At 37.5% G+C, this 21,523-nt stretch overlaps 1 protein-coding gene across 2 annotated transcripts; it reads left to right on the top strand.

Moving 5' to 3' along the window:
- Positions 1–5,885: 5,885 nt before the first annotated feature.
- tssc4 (tumor suppressing subtransferable candidate 4) lies at positions 5,886–20,664 on the top strand. 2 transcript variants are annotated; one of them, XM_039753458.1, is made up of 4 exons: positions 5,886–6,119; positions 6,419–6,538; positions 19,276–19,348; positions 19,563–20,664. In XM_039753458.1, the coding sequence occupies exon 4, from the start codon at positions 19,627–19,629 to the stop codon at positions 20,533–20,535; it is 909 nt and encodes a 302-aa protein (XP_039609392.1). In that variant the 5' UTR covers positions 5,886–6,119; positions 6,419–6,538; positions 19,276–19,348; positions 19,563–19,626; the 3' UTR covers positions 20,536–20,664. The 2 variants fall into 2 exon arrangements, with proteins under 2 accessions (XP_039609392.1, XP_039609401.1); XM_039753467.1 differs by lacking the exon at positions 6,419–6,538.
- The last annotated feature ends 859 nt before the right edge of the window (positions 20,665–21,523 follow it).

Genomic DNA, 21,523 nt, shown 5'->3' with positions numbered 1-21,523 from the left:
AGGAATTTGCCAGGCTAATACAGTGGAGCACTTTAAAAAACTGCTGAAAAAACATTATTTTAACATGGCCTTCTCATAACCTCACTGTAATTTAATCCTTACTACTCTGTATATCCAATTCATTATAATAACTATTCATGGTGGCTCTAAAATCTGTACTAACCCCTACTCTCTCTTCTGTTTCTTTTTCCAGTGTCTTTTTGGTGGTGGCGCATCTACTCAAAGCACTGTGATGTTCCAACAGTGATGGATTAAAAGCCAGAAGTCTGCATGACCATCATCGTCAAAAGCGTCTGTGAGAACCCTAAATACAAAGAGGACTATTTAATTTTCATTTATTTTAGGTAGAATGCCCAGAGGGGACTGGGCTGTCCCGTGGCCTGGAACCCTGCAGTTTTTGTTTTTTTTCTCCGGCCGTCTGGAGTTTTTTGTTTTTCTGTCCTCCCTGGCCATCGGACCTTACTGTTTTTCTATGTTAACTAATGTTGTCTTATTTTAATTTCTTATTTTGTCTTTTATTTATCTTCATTATGTAAAGCACTTTGAGCTACTTTTTTGTATGAAAATGTGCTATATAAATAAATGTTGTTGTTGTTCTTGTTATAGTAGGTCTGCCCCCACAGTGTAAACCACAATGATAGATTGTGAGGCAGTTTGCGGGACAAAACCATGTGCTCCTGTATTTTTAAGATCTGAGGAAGAGGCCCAACAGTTCTAGTGCATAATGAGGAACATCTGCTGGGTAGTAAGGCCTTGCTGAACTTCAACAGTTTAAGCTGGTCAATAAAGTTGCATCCCAGCTACTAAGGGAAGAACATGATATAATATAGTTTCCACTGTTTGTTTCAATTAATGATTAAATTATGACCACACAACAACCTTATAGTTTTACACTCACTAAGCAGTTCGGTTTCAGCTTTTAAAAACACAATAAAGTGAAATTTATCTGCCTTGACATTATAGGTCACTTTGAATATACTTTAACAAAGTGTGGCAGACGGCCGGTGCCCTTATTTTGCTTTATGGAAGGACCGGGGCAGAAAGCAGGCTCAGGGCATTATTTTCCCTGAATTGCCAGATGGCAGCACCATGGATTACTACAGGGCTTTATGGTAGTTGGAATTTGGTAGTTTAGGTCTGTTGGGTTCGGGGGATGCCCTGAGGATGGACTACAGGCACTGACAAGTCATACTTTATTGGCCTTCTGCCTCACCCAGAACAGGCCACCATTAAGTACTCCCGGGTGTTGCATATAAGAAGCCAACTGCCTTCATTCCAGGAGTTGGGAGGAAGCAGGTGAAGACTGCTGGAGGAAGTAGGAAGTGGAGTCAGAGAGAGAAAAGAAAAGAGAAAGAAATAAGACAACGTGCTGAATGCTTTTATTGTACTGTGCTGTGTGCATGGGTGTTGTGGGAAATGATTTTGGAAGTGTTTCCCACACAAATAAAATGTGTGTGTGCTGTGTAAAACTTGCCTGTGCCTGCTTGTGTTGGGTTTGGGGAGCTGGAATGACCCCTGCAGAGCACAAAAGCTAAACAATTGTGAAACAAACAAAAAAAAAAAGAAATAATAATCTAACAATGGTTAATGTCTTTTCAATATGCCTGTAAAGAAAAAGCTCTCCTTTTCCATTTTAAGCAGTAAGTCACTGAATTACAACAGTACATATATGCACACCATTCACTGTCGTTTGTAACCATCTGCACTTTTTGTGAATTCATTTATAATTATTCTTGTATAATTAAAGAAACAGTTATTCAAAGTGGAAAATGTGACCATTGTTTTAATATGTTGAGAAATGTCTCATAGTGAGATACTTTCTTAATATTTTTTTAAATTTTGGCTGAAGTCTTTATAAGGGACAGCATTTGTTAGGTGAAGTACACTATAAAACAAAAACATAAAACCACCACTGGGGCAACTTTTTGGATGATCTAATTTCAGCCCCGTTTCCTAAAACAAGAGAGATCTTAGTTTTTTTAAAATGAAAAGCTGGTGGTTGCTGTAAACCTTGTCAATTTTAGGTGTCTAGGGACAACTGCACAGTGATGAAAACTTTTGCATGGCTGCTGTTGTTCTTCACTCCACCATTTACAAACATCTGGACTAATTTCTAATTTAAATCTGCTCTACATATCTGCTTGATTTTAAAAAAGGCTATGATATAAAAATAGTGGGGGTGTGTTGTAGCTCATGAGCATCTTGTTCTTTGCATAATAATTTACTTTGCTGTCTTATTAGGGATTAGCTTCCTGCCTTCATTAAATCTACCTAATTTGCAGTATGTTTGTAGGCCTTAGGCAATGCATAGGAAGAGACAAGTGAAGAGCCTAATTAGTCAGAGAAGTTTGATTAAAGGGGTAAATATGCTCCTTTCATTAAGACCACAAGGCTGGAATAAGAACCATTATCCATTTTATTTCTCCATAGATGTATAACACTGCTGTACTAAGGTGTGCCCAGGGAACAGCACTGAACTCTATAGAGACTGTTAGCTGTGACTTTACTAAGCAATTACACTACATGTCCTTGGCCTTCAATCTTTGTCTATTAGCTTTGCAGCCCAGTTATCAAACCCACTTATAACAATACATACTCTGGTATATTTTGCCATTTGCCTATTCTCCACAAACACAAATCAGTTGCCCGTTACTGTGAAACTAGCCAACACATAAAACCCAAGCCATTCATCCCCATGTGGCCCATTACCTAGCAGCACCTCCTCACCGGAGCAGTCACGAGCAATTAGCTAAATAGGTATGGCGGCAGCACTAACGACAGGTCCGATAAGTTCCCTTGGGGCTCATAGTGTTGCATCCAAGTCCCAGTAGTTCTACTAGCAGGGCCTTCTTTGTGCCAATGCCTTCTTATAAGGAAAATACCTATCCATGCTAATGCTTTACATTTTTATAAATCGCTGCCAAGCCATAGCAAGGCATATGTGTTGAATGCTCTCCCTCTAGTGGCCAAATGTACCAATCACACAGAAAAAGGCTACTACTGTATAGTCTTTTTTATCCCAGAGCTATGTGAACTGAATCAGTTAGATTCTGTGAAATAAGATTTGCAGTAATATTCCTAATATTTAACAAAGGAAGGAGGACATCTGATCCAAGGAATGTGCACAGTGGATATGTCCTGAACCTGAAAGAGAGCTCGTTCTACTTGGGGATGATATATAATCGACCTCTGAGATACAGCAAATTAATGAAGGATAAAAACTCCCCTTTGGCAATTGGGGTGACAGACAGGGCTGTCCTTTATCTCCTTTACTTTTTAATATCTCACATGAACCCCTTGCTATGACTGTTCGCAGTCTAGAGTTGATCACCCCTATTGCAGCTCATAGCTCATTCAATAAAACCTTGTTATATGCAGACAATATTTTGTACTTGGTAATGCTCCTCCTGATCTGCCTGAAATCCTTGGTTTATTTAGTTTACTTGAAACACTGTCAACTTTAAAATGAATTGAGTTCCTTCACTAATCAAAGCACCATGATGTTCCTACATTGATGGATTAAAGGCCAGAAGTCCACATGACCGTCATCATCAAGTCCTTCCATGAGAACCCTGAATACAATGAGAACTGATCATTTATGTTAGGTAGAATGCTCAGAGGGGGCTGGGCGGTCTCATGGTCTGAACCCCTGCAGATCTTATTTTTTCTCCAGCCGTCTGGAGTTTTTTTGTTTGTTTTTCTGTCCTCCCTGGCCATCGCACCTTACTTTTATTTTATGTTAATGAGTTTGGTCTTATTTTAATTCTTACTTTGTCTTTTTCCTCTTTCTTCATCATGTAAAGCACTTTGAGCTACATTATTTGTATGAAAATGTGCTATACAAATATTTTTTTTTGTTGCTGTTGTTGTTCACTACACTCACTATAAAGCAAGTCAATTTGTCCGTCGGATATCCCTTCGATTCTCTCAATGAAATATTTGGGCATTGAATTTTTTATCTTTTCTGCAGGACATTATAGCAATTACTAATTACTTCCATATTTTTAAGGGTATCAAGGAATCCGTCTTCCTCATGGTCTTTTCTTCTACTATCTTTCATTCTAGATTGCCAATTATTAAAATGGATATAGTGCTTCATTTTATCTTTGTTAGTGCTGTGCTCTCTCTGTCTGTCCATAAAGTATTGGTCAGAATTTAAATGTCTTTTTTCCTACTTTTCTATGGAATAGTAAGAGACCTTCCATTAAACACTCCACTTTAATCTGTGATAATTCTGAGGGCAGGGCATCTCTGCCAGACCTAGAGGTATATCCTTTGAATGTTATATCCTTAGAGTTGTGTCCTTTAAATGTCCCTGGCACTTTTCTCTATATATTTTGGGACTGTCCTCCAGTTTCTGTGTTTTGGATGAAAGTTTCCAATTGGCTATCCAATATTTTCTCTGTTTCTCATACCTTGACTTCTATCCAGTAGAGGGTATTTGGTTGGTGTACCATCTTTCCTAAAGTAATCTTAGACTCTTAACTGCAAATCTCCTGACTTACTCTCGTTAAACTTCTAGAAATCGTCTTTCTTTAATCTAATCTTATTTGAACTTTCAGTGCTGTTTAGTCTGGCTACAATACAGAGAAGTGGCACACTGCTGTGCATTTGGGTCAGAAATGGTTGGCAGGGGGATATATTCCATGCCAGTAATCTTAATCCTTAATTCTTCCCTTTTCTTATTTCTCTCCTCTGAGGCTCACTGTGTCTGTCTGGCCTCCCTCACTGGCCTACATGGGCATCAATAAATTTTAATCCTATAAGACTTTTGGTTTGAGTGCTGTGGTGGTGCAGTGGTTCTGTAATTCTTGATTGTTTTCTGCTTATGGAACTTGAAATAAACTAAATATTCATAAAAAATAAACATCCTTTCGCAACTGAGGTGGCAATCACTGACCCTAAGGTTAGCAACATGCTGTCCCTGATATCTTAGGAGGCAGAGGTGTTGGAGTCTACCAGTGAGTAGGATAATCTGCAGTTTAGTGCATTATAACACTTAAGCAGAAGGTAGCAAAGTACAAATTGGACATGAGAGGAAGATAAGCCACACAGGCTTGAGCAAAGAAGTGAATTGGTAGGTGGGCTGTCTCTTGTCTGATTCCTTGTCAGACATTCCCTAACTGAAGCATCACCAGCCAGTGGCCTGAAGAATAATAGCACATATGCTGGTCATGGCAAAGATATATTGCATAAGGGCTTAGGGGTTGTGGAGGAGCAGCCTCTTGGAATCATGGCTACAGTCTAATCAAGACAGCAGATGAGCCAGAAGATACCCTAACAAAAACAAGTAAGAAATTAATTCCAGGGCTTTCAAAAATGAAGAGGTCTCACTTAAAGGTTTCCCAGTGTTGTATCTGTCCTGGTGTCTATATAAACACAGGGAACTACAATTTCTGTATTACATCTTGCCTGAAGAAGTGGCCTGACTTGCCTCAAAAACTTGCATATTGCACCTTTTTAGTTAGTCAATAAAAGGTGTCATTTTGCTTGACTTTTCTCTACATTCATAATGGCTAACACGGTACAACACCTTAGTACTTACTACAGATAACGATTTGGAAATCTAAATACAGACTACCACTAATTCTGTAGGTGGCAGTATTTCCACGCGATTTATAGCCCGCTACTAGTGCAAGAAAGAACAAGTAAAGAAGAAGCAGCAGACACTAGCCGAGGTTTATTTTAAAGTTCTTAATGTGCTTCTTTTCTTCTGTATATTTCCGCACAGTAATTAAATATTCATTGCTATATTCATGCAGTAGTAAACCACATAGACGTCAGGAGCCTTTAACTCAGATGCAGACACCTCACTGGAGTACAGAAATGCGCCTCTTTTTTTCTTCTTCTTTTTTTATTTTGCTCATGCGCAATACCACGGAACTTCTTTTTGGTAGGACGTTATGACACGGAAGTGAATGGGTGGTACGCGGGGTTATATGTTTATTTGATTTGAGTTTTTGATAACAGATAGTGATAATCACTTCTGAAGTGTATTGTTATTATTTGTTCGTTCTAAGCTTTCCGTGTTGTCGGAAGAGTTGATCCAAAGCGTATTAACGTTAACAATATTACCATCGATGTTTACATCCTGACGGGGGAAGAACTGCGCCGTGGAGGTAAGCGCTACATAAGCAAAGAATTGGGCCTCATATACACTTACTCTAACTTACTATACAACTATAGCCTACGCAGTGCACCCTACATGGCTACTAAGCATGTTACAGGTTCGTTCGGAAAATTTTATTAAGTGTCCAGTAGCTTTTGAGAAATACAACAGCATTTCGGCATTAGAGCTTGTATCGTTTGGTTGTGTACGTAAATATCTGTCACGTGATTGCAGTAAAACACCGTAGTGCTGCTTTCAAGTAATCGAACTGAAGTGTTTTTTTTATTTTTTTTATTTTGCACCGCACAGGAGCAGGACATTAATTCTCTGCGGTTTGAAGACGATGGCCCATTCTGAATCGGACTCCTTCGCATGCAGATCAGCGATCATAACGGAGCTAATCAGCATTCAGACAGTCACCCGCAACCTGTGAGTCCACTTAACGACTGAGACACTTCACCCCCCTCACAGTTCAATACAAGCATTCAAGTACACAATGGTTCCTATGACAGTGTCGCCGGTGGCAGAATACGTAACGTAGTTAAGGCACAAAACACGCAGAGAGTATTGCTGCCCAGGGCCTGACAGCGTCCTTCCATCGCATAACCATTGGCTGACATTTGGACGAGAGGGTTGACCCAGAAGGGTTGGCTGGTCAGGAAGAATTACAACCCCCATTTTTATGTGGAAATCGGGGAGTGATAGGGGGAGGATTTTCTAGAGTGGCGCAAAAATGTCTTCATTATTTAAATGCCTACCTTTGCTTTACTATTCTGTTTTAAAATAAAACTGCTCATGTCACAATATACAGTAGAACATTGCATTTTACATATTTAAGATGGTGTTTCCATTTAGAGATTTCTATACAGTAAGTTAGTTGAACTTATCACTAAATAATACATTCAGTTTTTTTAATGTTTAATTGTTATTCACATTTTTGGACCTGTTGTGGTTACACATATATGGTGCATAGAAATGCATATTGAAAGTCAGAAATATTTTTTGTAATAATTTAAAATATTACAGTACAATAGTAGCCCTGGTTCAGGCACCATAATTTACTTATACAAGTGAAAAGCCCTTTCTTTACAACAGAACAGTAGCCGCATTTCCATTAAACTCCTTAATGCATATTTTGAAATTGTGAAACAAAAAGTAAATGAAAACGTGAATTTCGAAGAAAAACCGCTCTCAAAATTAGCAAAAACTTTTATATGCTCACGAGGTGGTTTTTCTAGTTTTCTGCCGTGCCCCTTCCACATCAGGTAAAGTGATGTACTGCCTCATTAGTTTGGAGCATAAGGCCTGACACACCCTATATACACACACCTGTGAACAGTGGGTTTGCTCACACCGAATTCTTAGTAACAACGTTGTACTCCACACGGGTAGACAGTTTAAAAAAAAAAAAAAGCACGATGTCTATGCACTTCTCCATCAGGACTGGCTTCTTTGTGTATTCTATGGCATAGGGCACAAGAGGGTATATTGCGCTGCATAATTCCATGAATGTTTAACTGCTCATCCTAAAATTTTGTACCCACAGCTCCTCAGTAAAATCACTGCAGATGATTTAAAAGAAATCCCTGATATATAGCCTCTGCCACGTATAGGGAGTTCGCTTTCCTTTTATTGTTTTCACTCGATCTTGTCGCCTCCGATTGAAAATAATCACGGCCGGTGATTGTGAACGCAGTTGAAATAATAGAACCAACACCCATCATATCGGTTTAATAGGTGATAAAACAGACTTTATTCACATAAAATCACTTATTGGCAACAGACAATCCACATTTCTGTTCTGTTGACTTGTCAAAAGTGTAACTTCTATTTTGTGCATGGAAATGTGGCTATTGTTCCATTTTGTTTTTGGTTCAGTGTTTACTAAGCATATAAATTATTGAATAATACTTAAGAGGTTTAGTTTTTTTCAGATTGGGAAAAGATTCTTAAAATGGGGGATTTGGTTTACTGAAGAAAAGGGTATTTTGACTGTAGTACATGGCAACCCTGCTGGAATGTGAAAAGAAAACCTTGATCAACACAAAAGTATTATGCAAATTCCACACTGATACTGGCTGTTAAACTGAGCTTCCTAAAGTTGTGAGGCAGCAATGAGGGCCATTGTACCATCATGTTTAGCGCACATACTGTATTTAAATATTTCATGCATGCTTACATTAACCTGTTGGTAATTGGAAAAATAAAACCATTTATGCAGTTTATTTTAAAATATTGCTGACTGTAATAATCCATCATAAAAAATACTTTCTGCATAAGAATGTGAGTTAGACAACCCCAACCTTGCAGGCATTTACAGAGTGAAACATTTTTGCAACCTAGATATTGTGAAACGTGACGTTCTTTAAACTTGATGTATGGAGATGTAAATGTTTTATGGTATGTTCATTTTCAGCAAGAGAATGTTGGATTGTAAATTTCATTGTGTGTAATGTCATGATATTGAGCAAGGATGTCAAACTCCGGTCTTAGAAGGTCACAGTGGCTGCAGGTTTTTATTTCAGCCACTTTCTTAGTAGTCTATTACTGCTGTTAATGGAACAGACTTATTTTGTCTTCATTTCCTTTTGAAGATTCAAAATCCTTCATTGTTTCCTTTCTTCCATAATCTATAGCTAAACAGTAAAGAGATGAAAAACTAGGCAAAAGATAACCAGTTAACTCAGTAATGTCCAACAGTACTGTGGTGCTATTTTCATTTCAACTAATTTCCTGTTTATCTGTTAATGAAATGCTTTTAACTTCATGGCTTGTTGGTACTCTCATTTTGCCACACCAGATATCTCCAAATCTTTTGATTTTCATTTTTTTACAAAGTGTTTTGTAGACCTAAGGTCTCAGACTTTGCTTTTTTTCTTTTAAGAGTTTTTATTGAGACAGAGATTGTATGATAGGCATATAGGTGCAAATGGGATCAAGTTTTTCTAGTTATATCTTTGTTCCCTTTTTATCTCATTATTGTTTGGCTACTGGTCAAAGAAGACTGAAACTATTAAAATGAAAGTCAACTAAAATCAAAGCAATATTGTATGTTCTATTGGCATCTTATCTGGTTACTCATGAATCTGCACCTCACCACAGAGTATACCACTGCTATTTTATAGTTTCTGCAATAAATGTTTTGGTCCAGTGCTCTGCTTTTGTCACAAATCACAAAGATATGATTGATATATGGTGACCCGGAACATTCCCTGTTTAAATGAGTGTGGTTGTGTGATTCAGTGACTCATAAGCTCTGCCCCACTAAGATCCTGTGTTTGAATTTATTAAAAAGTTTGCATGATTTATATTTTTAATCGTAAAATTGAGTTCCATACTTAATTAATGTTGGCATTTTTTGTAACACACATACTGAACTAATGAACAGCTGAGACAAAGCTTTCTTGCCCTGGGACAATTTACTGGATTGTTGTGTCAATTGATTTATAAAAGTAGACCACTGACTTGTGTATGCAATTTGTATTTATAACAAGATTTTTTTTTTTTTTGGTTAACTCTGCCCAGGGCATATCCATTGCAATATTTTACATTATATTACAACTATACACCTATACTTTAGCATATGTGTGTTTTATTTTATCAGATCTATAACCTGTTTTATTAGCTAATGTAATTTCTTCTCAGGCAGATTAATCGCCCAGTTGAACCCTCATGTTATTTGTTGGAGATTATCAATGAAGGCTTTTCATTGCATTTAATGACTCCTGTGGTGTTTATGTGATTTTTTTTTTTTCTTTTCTCTTGTCTCTTGAGTTGATTTATTGTTTGTTTACTGTTTATTGGTAGTGATTTAATATTTTGTGTTTAATCAGTTAACTGTTGTTATGGACACGTTTTGTTTGAGGATCATATGATGTTTGTGCACCCTTGTCATGTCTGCAGTCTGTCTTCTGCTACATTTTAACAGAATTATCCAGGATGAACTATGGTTTAGTGAAAGTCTCCACCCGCTCCGAGCACTGTATATTAGCTTCTTGTTTTCTAGTACAGTTTAATTTGTGCACACACTGCTGTGAAAAATAACGCTAGCCATTCTTGATACCTTCAGTTTTGCATATTTGTCACAATGAATGATTTCAGATCTTTAGACAAAATGTAATCTGTTTTTCTGGGAAATTGTCAAAGTAACTTTCACATGAATACCAGAACCCAAGGTTTCCCAGCAGAACTGGGTGCAGAGGGTGCAGACCTTTAAATATCTGGGAGTGCAGCTGGATGACAAATTGGACTGGACTGCCAATACTGATGCTCTATGTAAGAAAGGTCAGAGCAGACTATACTTTCTGAGAAGGTTGACATCCTTCAACATCTGCAGTAAGATGCTGCAGATGTTCTACCAGATGGTTGCGGCGAGTGCCTTCTTGTACGCGGTGGTGTGCTGGGGTGGCAGCATAAAGATGAAAGACGCCTCACGCCTGGACAAACTTGTTAAGAAGGCAGGCTCTATTGTAGGATTAAAGTTGGACAGTTTAACATCTGTGGCAGAGCGACGGGCCTTAAGCAAACTCCTGTCAATCATGAAGAATCCACTGCATCCACTTAACAGTGTCATCTCCAGACAGAGGAGTAGCTTCAGTGACAGACTTTTGTCACTGTCCTGCTCCACTGACAGACTAAAGAGATCGTTCCTCCCCCACACTATGCGACTCTTCAATTCCACCCGGGGGAGGAAATGCTATCATTAATTTTATTTTAATTTTTTTCTTTTTTTTCATTTTTATTACTATTTAATTTAATATTGTTTCTTTGTATCAGTATACTGCTGCTGGATTATGTGAATTTCCCCTTGGGATTAATAAAGTATCTATCTTTCTAATCTATCTAATCTATCTAATCTATCTAATCTATCTATCTATCTATCTATCTATCAGAACATTTCTCAGAGCATCACACAGCCTCCACCAACGTGCCTTCTTTTTCATTCTGCTGCCATCTCGTCCTTAGGTAAATGACACACACACACACACCCAGCTGTCCACCTGATCTATAGGAATATGTGATTCATCAGACCAGGCCACCTTCATTCACTTGCCGATTGTAGGTGTTTTTGACAAAGGACAGGGATATGCATGGGTCCAGTCTGCAAGCTACAGTCCCATTTGCAGTAAGCTGTGATGCACTGTGCGCTGACCCCTTTTTCTTATGGCCAGCATTGTTTTTCAGTAGTTTGTGCTGCAGTACCTCTTCTGTGGGATTGGACCAGACACACTGGCCTTCACTCCCCACACACATCAATAAGCCTTGATCTTGCTGGTTCAACTGTTGTCTATCTTTGGGCCATTTTTGGTAGGTACTAACTATTGCATTCTGGGAATAGCCCACAAGACCTGTTGTTTTGGAGATGCTGTGATTCAGTCATCTGGCCATCACAAGTTGGCCCTTGTCAAAGTTGCTCAGATTCTTACAGTTGCCCGTTTTTCCTGCTTCCATCACATTTCCTTCAAGAAATGACTGTTCATGTGCTGTATACTATATCCCACCTCTTGACAGATGCCACTGAAGTGAGTTAATCAATGTTATTCTTCATCTGTTAATGATTTTAACGATGTTGCTGATTGGAGTATAACACAAAGCTGGCTTTCTCACTCATTAACAAAAACACTATTTTCTGGTTATTTTAAAAAAAAACAAAAAAAAACTAAAATTTGGCAAGGTTATACTTCTTTATCATTAGACATCTGCTAAGAAAGGCCATTTGGATATGTTAGTATTTATGAGTAAAAACCCTCTTCAATAAAAAAAAAAAAACACTCCAAAATCTCAAAGATTCTTTGAGTTATTTGATTGAAATTTGCTGATGTTACAGAAAAATGAAAATTACCCAAGCTGAGTTTTATTTATTAATATTAATTTTAATAACTGTAGCTATACTAATGTACATACTCTGCACCATTGTGAGAGGGGGCTATTGCAAATGAAGGCCACGGTAGAAGTGATCATTGGGTCAAGCTGACAGCACCATTGACCAGTGGGGTGGACAAATGATAAATGAAGACATGGTTAGCAAGCACACCACAAACCTCAAGTGCCAGTACCAGGCGCTGTGACTGTTAGCATAGGTGTTCCTCCACTAGAAGCAAAAACAGAAGGAGAAGCTGAAGTGGTGTCCTCGGATCTAAGGCAAGCCGTGAGCCATAGCCTCCATTTAAACTTGACTGGTCCCCCTGGTAAGTACTGCAACATGCATTTGCATCTACAGACTTTAAAAAGAGGACTCCACCCTCAGAAATAGCTTCCAGTTACATGCACACCTACGTACTTTGAACAGGGATGCCCCACTACTCCTTTCTCTGGAATTTTTTACATATACATTCACAAATGTGGATTTTAAAGTGGGATCACATATAACTGATTAAAAACATGAACACATAATTGAGTGAAAATCTAATAATAATATGTTCTCAAATTTCACATAATTCCTCATGATTACCCATTTCAATTCAAAATAATACACTTTACTGTTAAAATGTATTATGCAATGACCATCAACAAAAGCCATATCACTAGGAAAAGCAGAAATTGGTCTACAGCAGGAATGTTTTACTCATGGACAATCGTATAGCATGTTCAAAAGTAAGCCAAAATTTGCTGAAACTTACTAATAAGGAAAGGGCTATGCATCCATTTTTTGAGGCTCAGGGACTCCACCACACTATAATAAAAACCATTGTCTACAAATGACAGAACATTTGGATCAGTGGTGAATATTTCCAGGAGAGGCTAGCTTGCCAGAATGACCTCAAGGTGTTACAGAATGTCATTGAGAATTTCAAAGAGGAGTCCATTGGAACATTCAAAGAACTACCGATCTCTCTAGCCTCCCATAACATCAGTGCTCATGACTGCACAAAAAAAGAGACTGATTAAAAATGAAGTGCATAGGAGATTAGCAATATAAAAACCTCTGTTATCGAAGAGTAATATCAGTACTTGGCTCACATTTGCAAAGAAAAAACGGAATGATCCTAAGGACTTTTTGTATCATATTCTGCATACATACAGGTAAAAAACAGAACACTTTGGATGATGTGGATCCTACTATGTCTGGCATAAAGTCAAGAACACAGTTACTGCAATATAAAATGGGGGTGGTAGTAGTATGGTGTGGGGATGCTTTGTTGCTTCAGGACCTAGAAGATGTGCAATTATTGAAGGAACCATGAATACTGAACCTTACCAAAATATTCGTAAGGAGAATGTCCAGTCCTATTCATGACATTAAGCATAAGTGGCTTATTCCTAATGGACAATGACCCAAAGCACACAAGCAAATCAACAACTAAATGGCTCGGGAGAAACCAAACTGAAGTTTTTGATCAGCTTCGTCAAAGTCCTGACTTAAACCCAACATACTGTAGATGCTGTGGTGGGACCTGAAACGAGCAGTTCATGCCGGCAGACCTACCAGTGTATCTGAATTAAAGGAGTTCTGCAAAGAAGAGTGTGCTAAAATTCCTCAATAGTATTGTGAAAAACTTTTAATTTAAAATTAAATTATGGGATGCATTTGATGGTTATTAGTGCTATTAAAAGTGCTGCAACAAAGTTTTGAAAATTTAGGGATGATTTTTCACATAGATGGGTAGGGTATTGTTCTTTGAATAAATAAAGTAATGAGTTTAAAAACTATATGTTCCCTCGTGTTCCGTTTCTCAAATTTTGCATTTTGTCTAAAGGTCTGAAATCATTCATTGTGTAAAATAGTACTTATAGAAGGTTGTTAAGAAGGTGGCAAATATTTTTTCATAGCACCTATGGAAATAAGAATGTATTATGATAATAGTTAGGCAATAATAATTGACACTTATTTTGAAATGGGCAATCAGCTTGTAACTGGCCAATCCGGTTGTCAGTTTTGTGATGTAAAGTACATTAAGCTAAGAGCATGTTCAATGTGTAAAGTTTTCAGTGAAAAGGTTTTGGTGGATTTAAAGCAAAGATGTTTGGCACAACAATTTTTGATGAGACATTTACCATGGGGTTGTACATCTCTTAGCTGAGCATGGTAACTTTAAACAGTGTAGTGAAGCAGCAAAAACACTAAAAAAAATGGTCTTGGCCAACAGTAATTGAACTGTATGAAAAGAAGCAGAAATATGACTGAGATAGTGAAAAATCTAAGTGTATTTTTAATAAAATTCTGGAGTTCATTGTTTTAGGTAACACTTTCTGTAGTGAAATGTCTGGGATCCCATAATTTAATTCAGTGCTTGGATGCACGATATATCTGACAAACAGATGATTCTTTTCAGATGTAGCACTACCAGAGATGTACAGTTCTGTGTTATCTCATATACATGCCCTCCTGAGAGGTAATACAACCTCTTTAAGTTTTAGGAGTGACAATTGGAGCTCTGATGTGAGCCCAGTGTTGTTTTTGAACTTGCAGCTCATTGGGCTGACTTTGATTTTCACTTCTGGAAAGTTACTGTATATGCACAAGGACTATCAACCCTCGACTGGCGTGTCAGTTGTGTTTCGCATGCATCATTTTTTTGTTTTTGTGTCAACAGCTGATACATTAACTGCAGTAACAGCTCAGATTTTTTTTTTCTGTTAGAAGTTTGTTTGGCACCATGCAGCGCTTTTGAGGATTGGTATTAAAGGAATTCATGTTAAAATAATCTTTTTCAGAAGGACTAGGAAAATTAGACGTAGACAGCATAAATAATGTGTCCTATTAAAAGTACAAAGCACCAAATTGCATTGTGTAAAATGGCTCACCAATCATATTTTAAGCCTGAAAGATGTCTAATTTTGAGGACTGTATGACTGATTTAAAGAACCACTACAACAACAACAACAACATTTATTTATATAGCACATTTTCATACAAACAGTAGCTCAAAGTGCTTTACATATTAAAGAATAGAAAAATGAAAGACATAATTATAAAAAATAAATCAACATTAACATCGAATAAGAGTAAGGTTCAATGGCCAGGGGACAGAAAAACAAAAACTCCAGACGGCTGGAGAAAAAAAAAATCTGTAGGGATTCCAGACCATGATACCGCCCAGTCCCCTCTGGGCATTCTACCTAACATAAATGAAACAGTCCTCTTTGGATTTAGGGTTCTCACGGAAGGGCTTGATGATGATGATGGTCACGTAGACTTCTTCCTTTTAATCCGTCCATCATTGTTGGAGCATCATGAAGCTTTGAGTAGGTGGAGGTGGCGCAGGCCACCACCACAAAGAAACCGGAAAAAGAAACAGAAAAGAGAGTAGGGGTCAGTACCGATTTTAGAGCCACCATGAATAGTTGTTATGATGAATTGAACATACAGAGTATCAGGATTAAGTTAAATTACGATTAAAATGAAGTTATAAAAAGGCCATGTTAAAGTAATGTGTTTTCAGCAGTGTTTTAAAGTGCTCTACTGTATCAGCCTGGCGAATTCCTATTGGCAGGCTATTCCAGATTTTAGGTGCATAACAGCAGAAGGCCGCCTCACCACTTCTTTTAAGTTTTGTTCTTGGAATTCTAAGGAGACACTCATTTGAGGATCTGAGGTTACGATTTGGAATATAAGGTGTCAGACATTCCGATATATAAGATGGGGGAGATTATTTAAGGCTTTATAAACCATAAGCAGAATTTTAAAGTCAATTCTGAATGACACAGGTAACCAGTGTAGTGACATCAAAACTGGAGTAATGTGTTCTGATTTTCTTTTCCTAGTTAGGATTCTAGCAGCTGCATTCTGCACTAGTTGCAAACGATTTATATCTTTTTGGGTAGTCCTGAGAGGAGTGCGTTACAGTAATCTAGTCGACTGAAAACAAACGCGTGAACTAATTTCTCAGCATCTTTCAGTGATAAAGAGGTCTAACTTTACTTATGTTTCTTAAGTGAAAAATGCTGTCCTAATGATCTGATTAATATGTGATTTAAAATTCAGATTACAGTCAACAATCACCCCTAAGCTTTTTACCTCCGTCTTGACTTTTAATCCTAATGTATCCAGTTTATTTCTAATAGCCTCATTGTATCCATTATTGCTGATCACTAAAATTTCAGTTTCTCTTTATTTAACTTGAGAAAATTACTATTCATCCATTCTGAGATACTAGTCAGACATTGTGTTAGTGAATCAATAGAATCGGGTCATCAGGTGCTATTGATAAGTACAGCTGTGTGTCATCAGCATAGCTGTGGTAGCTCACGTTGTGCCCTGAGATAATCTGACCTAACGGAAGCATGTAGATTGAGAATAACAGCGGACCCAGGATAGAGCCTTGTGGAACACCATATTGGATATCATGTGTCTTCGAGTTGTAATTCCCACAACTAACAAAATATTTTCTCCCTGTCAGGTAGGATTCAAACCAATTTAAGACACTGCCAGAGAGGCCCACCCATTGACTAAGGCGATTTCTAAGAATGTTGTGATCAATGGTGTCAAATGCAGCACTCAGATCTAAGAGGATGAGAACAGATAAATGGCCTCTGTCTGCATTTACCCGCAAGTCATTTACTACTTTAACGAGTGCAGTTTCTGTGCTGTGATTTGTTCTAAAACCTGACTGAAATTTATCAAGAATAGCATGTTTATTTAGGTGGTCATTTAACTGCATAATGACTGCCTTCTCTAGAACTTTACTTAAGAAGGGCAGTTAGAGATGGGTCTAAAATTTTCAAGAGCGAGGGTCAAGATTATGTTTCTTAAGTAGGGGTTTAACTACAGCAGTCTTAAGACAGTCTGGGAAGACCCCAGTATCTAGTGACGAATTTACTATGTCAAGAACATTATCAATTAGCACGCCTGATACTTCTTTGAAAAACCTTGTTGGTATCGGGTCAAGGACGAGGTGGAGGGTTTTAATTGAGATATTATTTTTTGTAAATCAGGTAAATCTATCCTAGTGAAAGAGTTTAATTTGTTTATAACAGGATGTTGGGGTTTAGGGGATCCTTAGTGGTGGGGAGATATACTATGTTATTTCTAAAATCATTAATTTTTGATTGAAGAATACAGCGACAGCCTCACAGGTTTCACTGGAAGCACTTAGGAGGCATTCCTTTGAGCTACCTGGGTTTAGTAGGTGATCAATTGTTGAAAATAAGACTCTAGGATTACTAGCATTGTTATTTATAATATTAGAGAAATAGCAGCGTCTCTCAAGACGGACAGTGTTATTGTATTCTGTTATTTTGACTTTTAATATTTCGTGGTGGATAGTAAGTTTAGTCTTCCTCCATTGACGCTCAGCTCTACGGCATGTTCTCTTTAAATCAGACACTCTTTGGGTCTTCCATGGTATACCAATGCTAGAAGATTTTTTCACTGTCTTTTCAGGTGCAACTATGTCAACAGCAGCTCTCACTTTAGAATTAAATCTTTCCACCTTACTATTTACATTGTCCTCGCTATTATAGCTGGCACTATAAACGGACTGATTGCTTAAAATGTTTGTAAGTTTTAAAGCTGCTGCCGAATCAAAGAAGCGTTTTTTAACAATATGCTTCTCATGAGTGTTTTTTATCATTATTTCTATATTAAAAAGTAGAAGAAAATGGTCTGATAGACCAATATCAATGATCTGTTTTATATCAACTTTCAGTCCTTTAGTAATCACTAAGTCTAATGTATGACCTGCTTTATGTGTAGGCTGATTTATGAGTTGTCTCAAATCAAAAGAATCCAGGAGGTTCATAAATTCTTTTACTTTTAGATCACACTGATTATCTATATGAAAATTAAAGTCGCCAACTATTAGGAGTGTGTCATAATTAGTAATTAAAATTGACATTAAGTCAGAGAATTCCTCAAAAAACGACGCGTTATATTTAGGAGGTCTATACACGGATAGTATTAGAACTTGAGAATCTCCATGAATAACAACGCGAGATACTCAAAGGACTTGAACTTACCAAAACTGACATCTTTACATTTTAATCGCTCGAGTAAATGTTAGCCAATCCGCCCTTTTCCCTGGCGGTTTGAATGAGTAAAACTGTAATCCGGAGGCAGATTCGATTAAAACTGACGCGCATCTGAATTCAGCCATGTTTCATTTAGTGCAATAAGATCTATTTTTATCACTAATAAGATCGTTGATAAAAACGTTTTGTTAGTTAAAGCTCTGACATTTAATAGTGCCATATTTAATGTTTCGGAGGTGCAGAGATGAGTACTATGTGCGTTATTGTTATTTGGAATAGGAACTAAATTATTATTATTAGCGCTCTGTGTATATTTTTTGTTTAATCTGCGATCTGTTTTTATAGTTTTAATACATTGTTCCTCTAAAATAGTGATTTTAATTAGATTATTGGAGTTTATGCCGTATTTCCTAGGTTTTCTACGTGCATTGAGATTGCTTATTACAGTATTAATGGTGTGAACTTTAACGGAAGACTCTATTAAACATTCATCATGTCCTGGCACAGCAGTATTATTTCGGAAGGGGTTAAGAGCAGAGATAGATAGTCAAGAAAAACGAATTACCTTCGATATGTTTTCGGAGAGGACCCGGGCGCCGAAACTGTTCGGATGCAGGCCATCACGCTTGAAGAGACGCGGCCTTTCCAAAAAGAGATTCCAATTGTTGATGAAGCCGACATCCTTCTTCTTGCAGAAACCCTGTAGCCAGTTGTTCAACCCTAGCAGACGACTGTAGTACTCGTTGGATCGTCTGACGAGAGGTAGTGGACCCGAAACGAAGATCTTTGCCGATGGGGTCCTCTCCTTCGTGTCTCTAATCAGAGCTGCGAAGTCAGCCTTCAGGATTTCTGATTGTCGGTGCCTTATATCGCTTACGCCGGCATGCAAGACGATTGATCCAACTGCCCTCTCCTTGTGTTTCTCGTAGACTGCTGGCGCACGTTTCATTACATCTCGGACACGAGCACCGTATTTAGTATTTTCCTCTTTCTGATTGTTTTTAACAGAAATTACAAGTGCTTCACTGCTCATTCATGGACCTGCCCTTACATTAAAAGTTTATTTTCAGGATAAAAAGTTCAGATAAATAAATTTTTCTCAGTGTATAAATACATTCATGCTTTCTTTTTTTACTGAGTATACTTAGAAATATTGCATTTACCTCGGCCATTAAACATATAGAATTTGTAGTTGTTGAAAGGAAAATCGTATGTCTTTGATTTTTATTCACTAGGAAAAATATTCTTTCTTTCAGAGTGAGAGAGCTGAGGACTTTAGTGGACCTTACTGATCCAGAAGAAGGTTCATTAGTTAAGTCTCAAGACAAGGTCTGTAATTTGTTTGTTAAACTTTTCTTATATTGGTCTGATATGAGATTCTGAGCACTATTCCATTGAATATTTTGCAATTATACCACTTTGCCTTTCTTTAGTTACCATATATCAACAACCTCTGGTTATAGTTATAACTATTAACTATCTTTACTGTCTTCAGAGTTGTAACAGCAATTGGGTCGTTATCTTAAGTGTGTTTATCTTGCAGGCTTTGGAGTCAAGGGAAATCTGGAAGTCAATATTTTCAGCAGCCCAGCCTTGCCAACTGAATAATGAATGATGGAAAAGGTAATACTCAAGATGCGGAAATTCTTCCTCAGGAGAAGATTGAAGGCATTCTCCCAGACTCCATTTCCCTGAGTGACTCTGATTCAGAGGACTCTACTCCTAACTATGGTGCAGAAGTGGAGAACTCCTCCTCTGATTCTTCAGATGGGGAAGGCTTGGCTAGTGACCAACCACTGTCCAAATCAGGCTCCGCAGAGAGAGTGAAGAAGCCTTTTCAATTACAAGGCACCAGTATCGGATTCTCCTTCCGCAGCAAAAACATATTTGATGGTTTAGAAAGTGCTGCAAAGATCAAAGTTCCCTCACTGGGAGATGACAATGTTGTTGATGGTCCTTTTGTACGCCCACTTTTACCCCAGGCTAAAAAAAATACAGAACCTAAATATGCTCATTCAGTTCCGGATTACGTTACACACCCAGAACGGTGGACCAAGTATAGTCTTGAAGGTGTCTCAGAAACCTCTTGCAGGAAAAATGCTATGGTAGCCCATGAGTTTATTGAAAGTCTCCAGAAGAGACAAGCTTCAGGTGATGATCCTCAGTCACTACCTTCATTTAAAAAAGATCATCTTTGTGCATCTGGTTCCAGGGTCATCTTTTCCAAACGCAGTAAACCCCCTGTGAACACTGAGAAAGAAGATGAGAAAGAAAGTGAATCTGGGAAGTCTGACCATGGTAGAGATGATTCAAAGAAGAAGATTGAATTGTTGCATCTAGAAAATCAACAGGAGGAGAGCGTGCATGGTAGTGTGGAGAGAAGCCGGTCAGAATTGGAAATAAGGAAGAGGAAGGCTGAAGATGAAATGGCAGTAGAAACAGTGGGATTTCATACGGGACGAAAAATGAACAGAAAAAACATTAGAAGACAGGAATCTGAAGAGGATGAAGACTAGCAAAAACATCCTTTACCTATAGAAGCACTCTCCAATGTGGGCTCATTTGTTTATTAAATGTATCTTTAATCAATGACCTATGTTGACCCACAATTGTGTCAGTGTTTATTAAAAATATTTTTTCCTTTAGTAGTGTTCTCATGTTTGTTTTTTCTGAAATGTTTGTTAATGTAAAGTTGTTTTTTTTTCCGCTCCAGAATTATACAGTGGAATTTGTATAGATAGATAAATAGTTTTTCATCCTCTCAGATATTTTATATGTGTTTCTCTGTGTATACCAGTTTCCACCAACAACCCCAATACATATATATTTAGATTGACTGATAACCATAAATCAGTTGAATATGAATGCAGTCATCTGTGGAGTGACATTTAATGCTGGATTGGTTTGTCAGTGCTTCATGAGGATGCCCAAAATTGTTTTTGTTTTAGCATGAACCTTTATTGGAATGTGTGGGTTTGAAAAATGAGTGATAATGAACATTATGTATTCAGCAGTTGCAAGACAACCTGGAAGAATAACTTTTGATTTCCATTTATTGTCACTTTCTTATGACTAGACTTTTACTACATATTCAGCCCCTCCAAGTATATATCTCAGAAATGTTGTTTGAAGCAAGAAAATATACTGACACTGCTCCATTGTAAAAAGTTGCAGTGCACAAAGCAAGTAACTAAAGTATATGTATATGTATTATGAATATTTTTTTGTATACTTTATTGCAAAAATGTTAATGTTTTCAGTTATTTTATTTTTGTAATGCTTCTTTGCTACAGGAATACATTGTGCTTAAAATTGCTTCAAGACTGTGAAATATCTTCACAGACATCATTAAAACCACTTACACACTTAACATTCCTTGTATGAACATCTGTTTCAAGAAGTAATTTTCTGTTTGATCCTAAATTGTTGCTGACATCTATTTACCATTTTAATTAATGCTAATTAAAACTACATTGTGTGGTTTTTAATTTTTAATATATCCCC

This window comes from Polypterus senegalus, chromosome 1, assembly GCF_016835505.1.
Source record: "Polypterus senegalus isolate Bchr_013 chromosome 1, ASM1683550v1, whole genome shotgun sequence".
NCBI classification, from domain to species: Eukaryota; Metazoa; Chordata; class Cladistia; order Polypteriformes; family Polypteridae; genus Polypterus; species Polypterus senegalus.
Note: the sequence above shows the minus strand (reverse complement) of the source record. Positions and strands in the feature narration are given on the sequence as shown.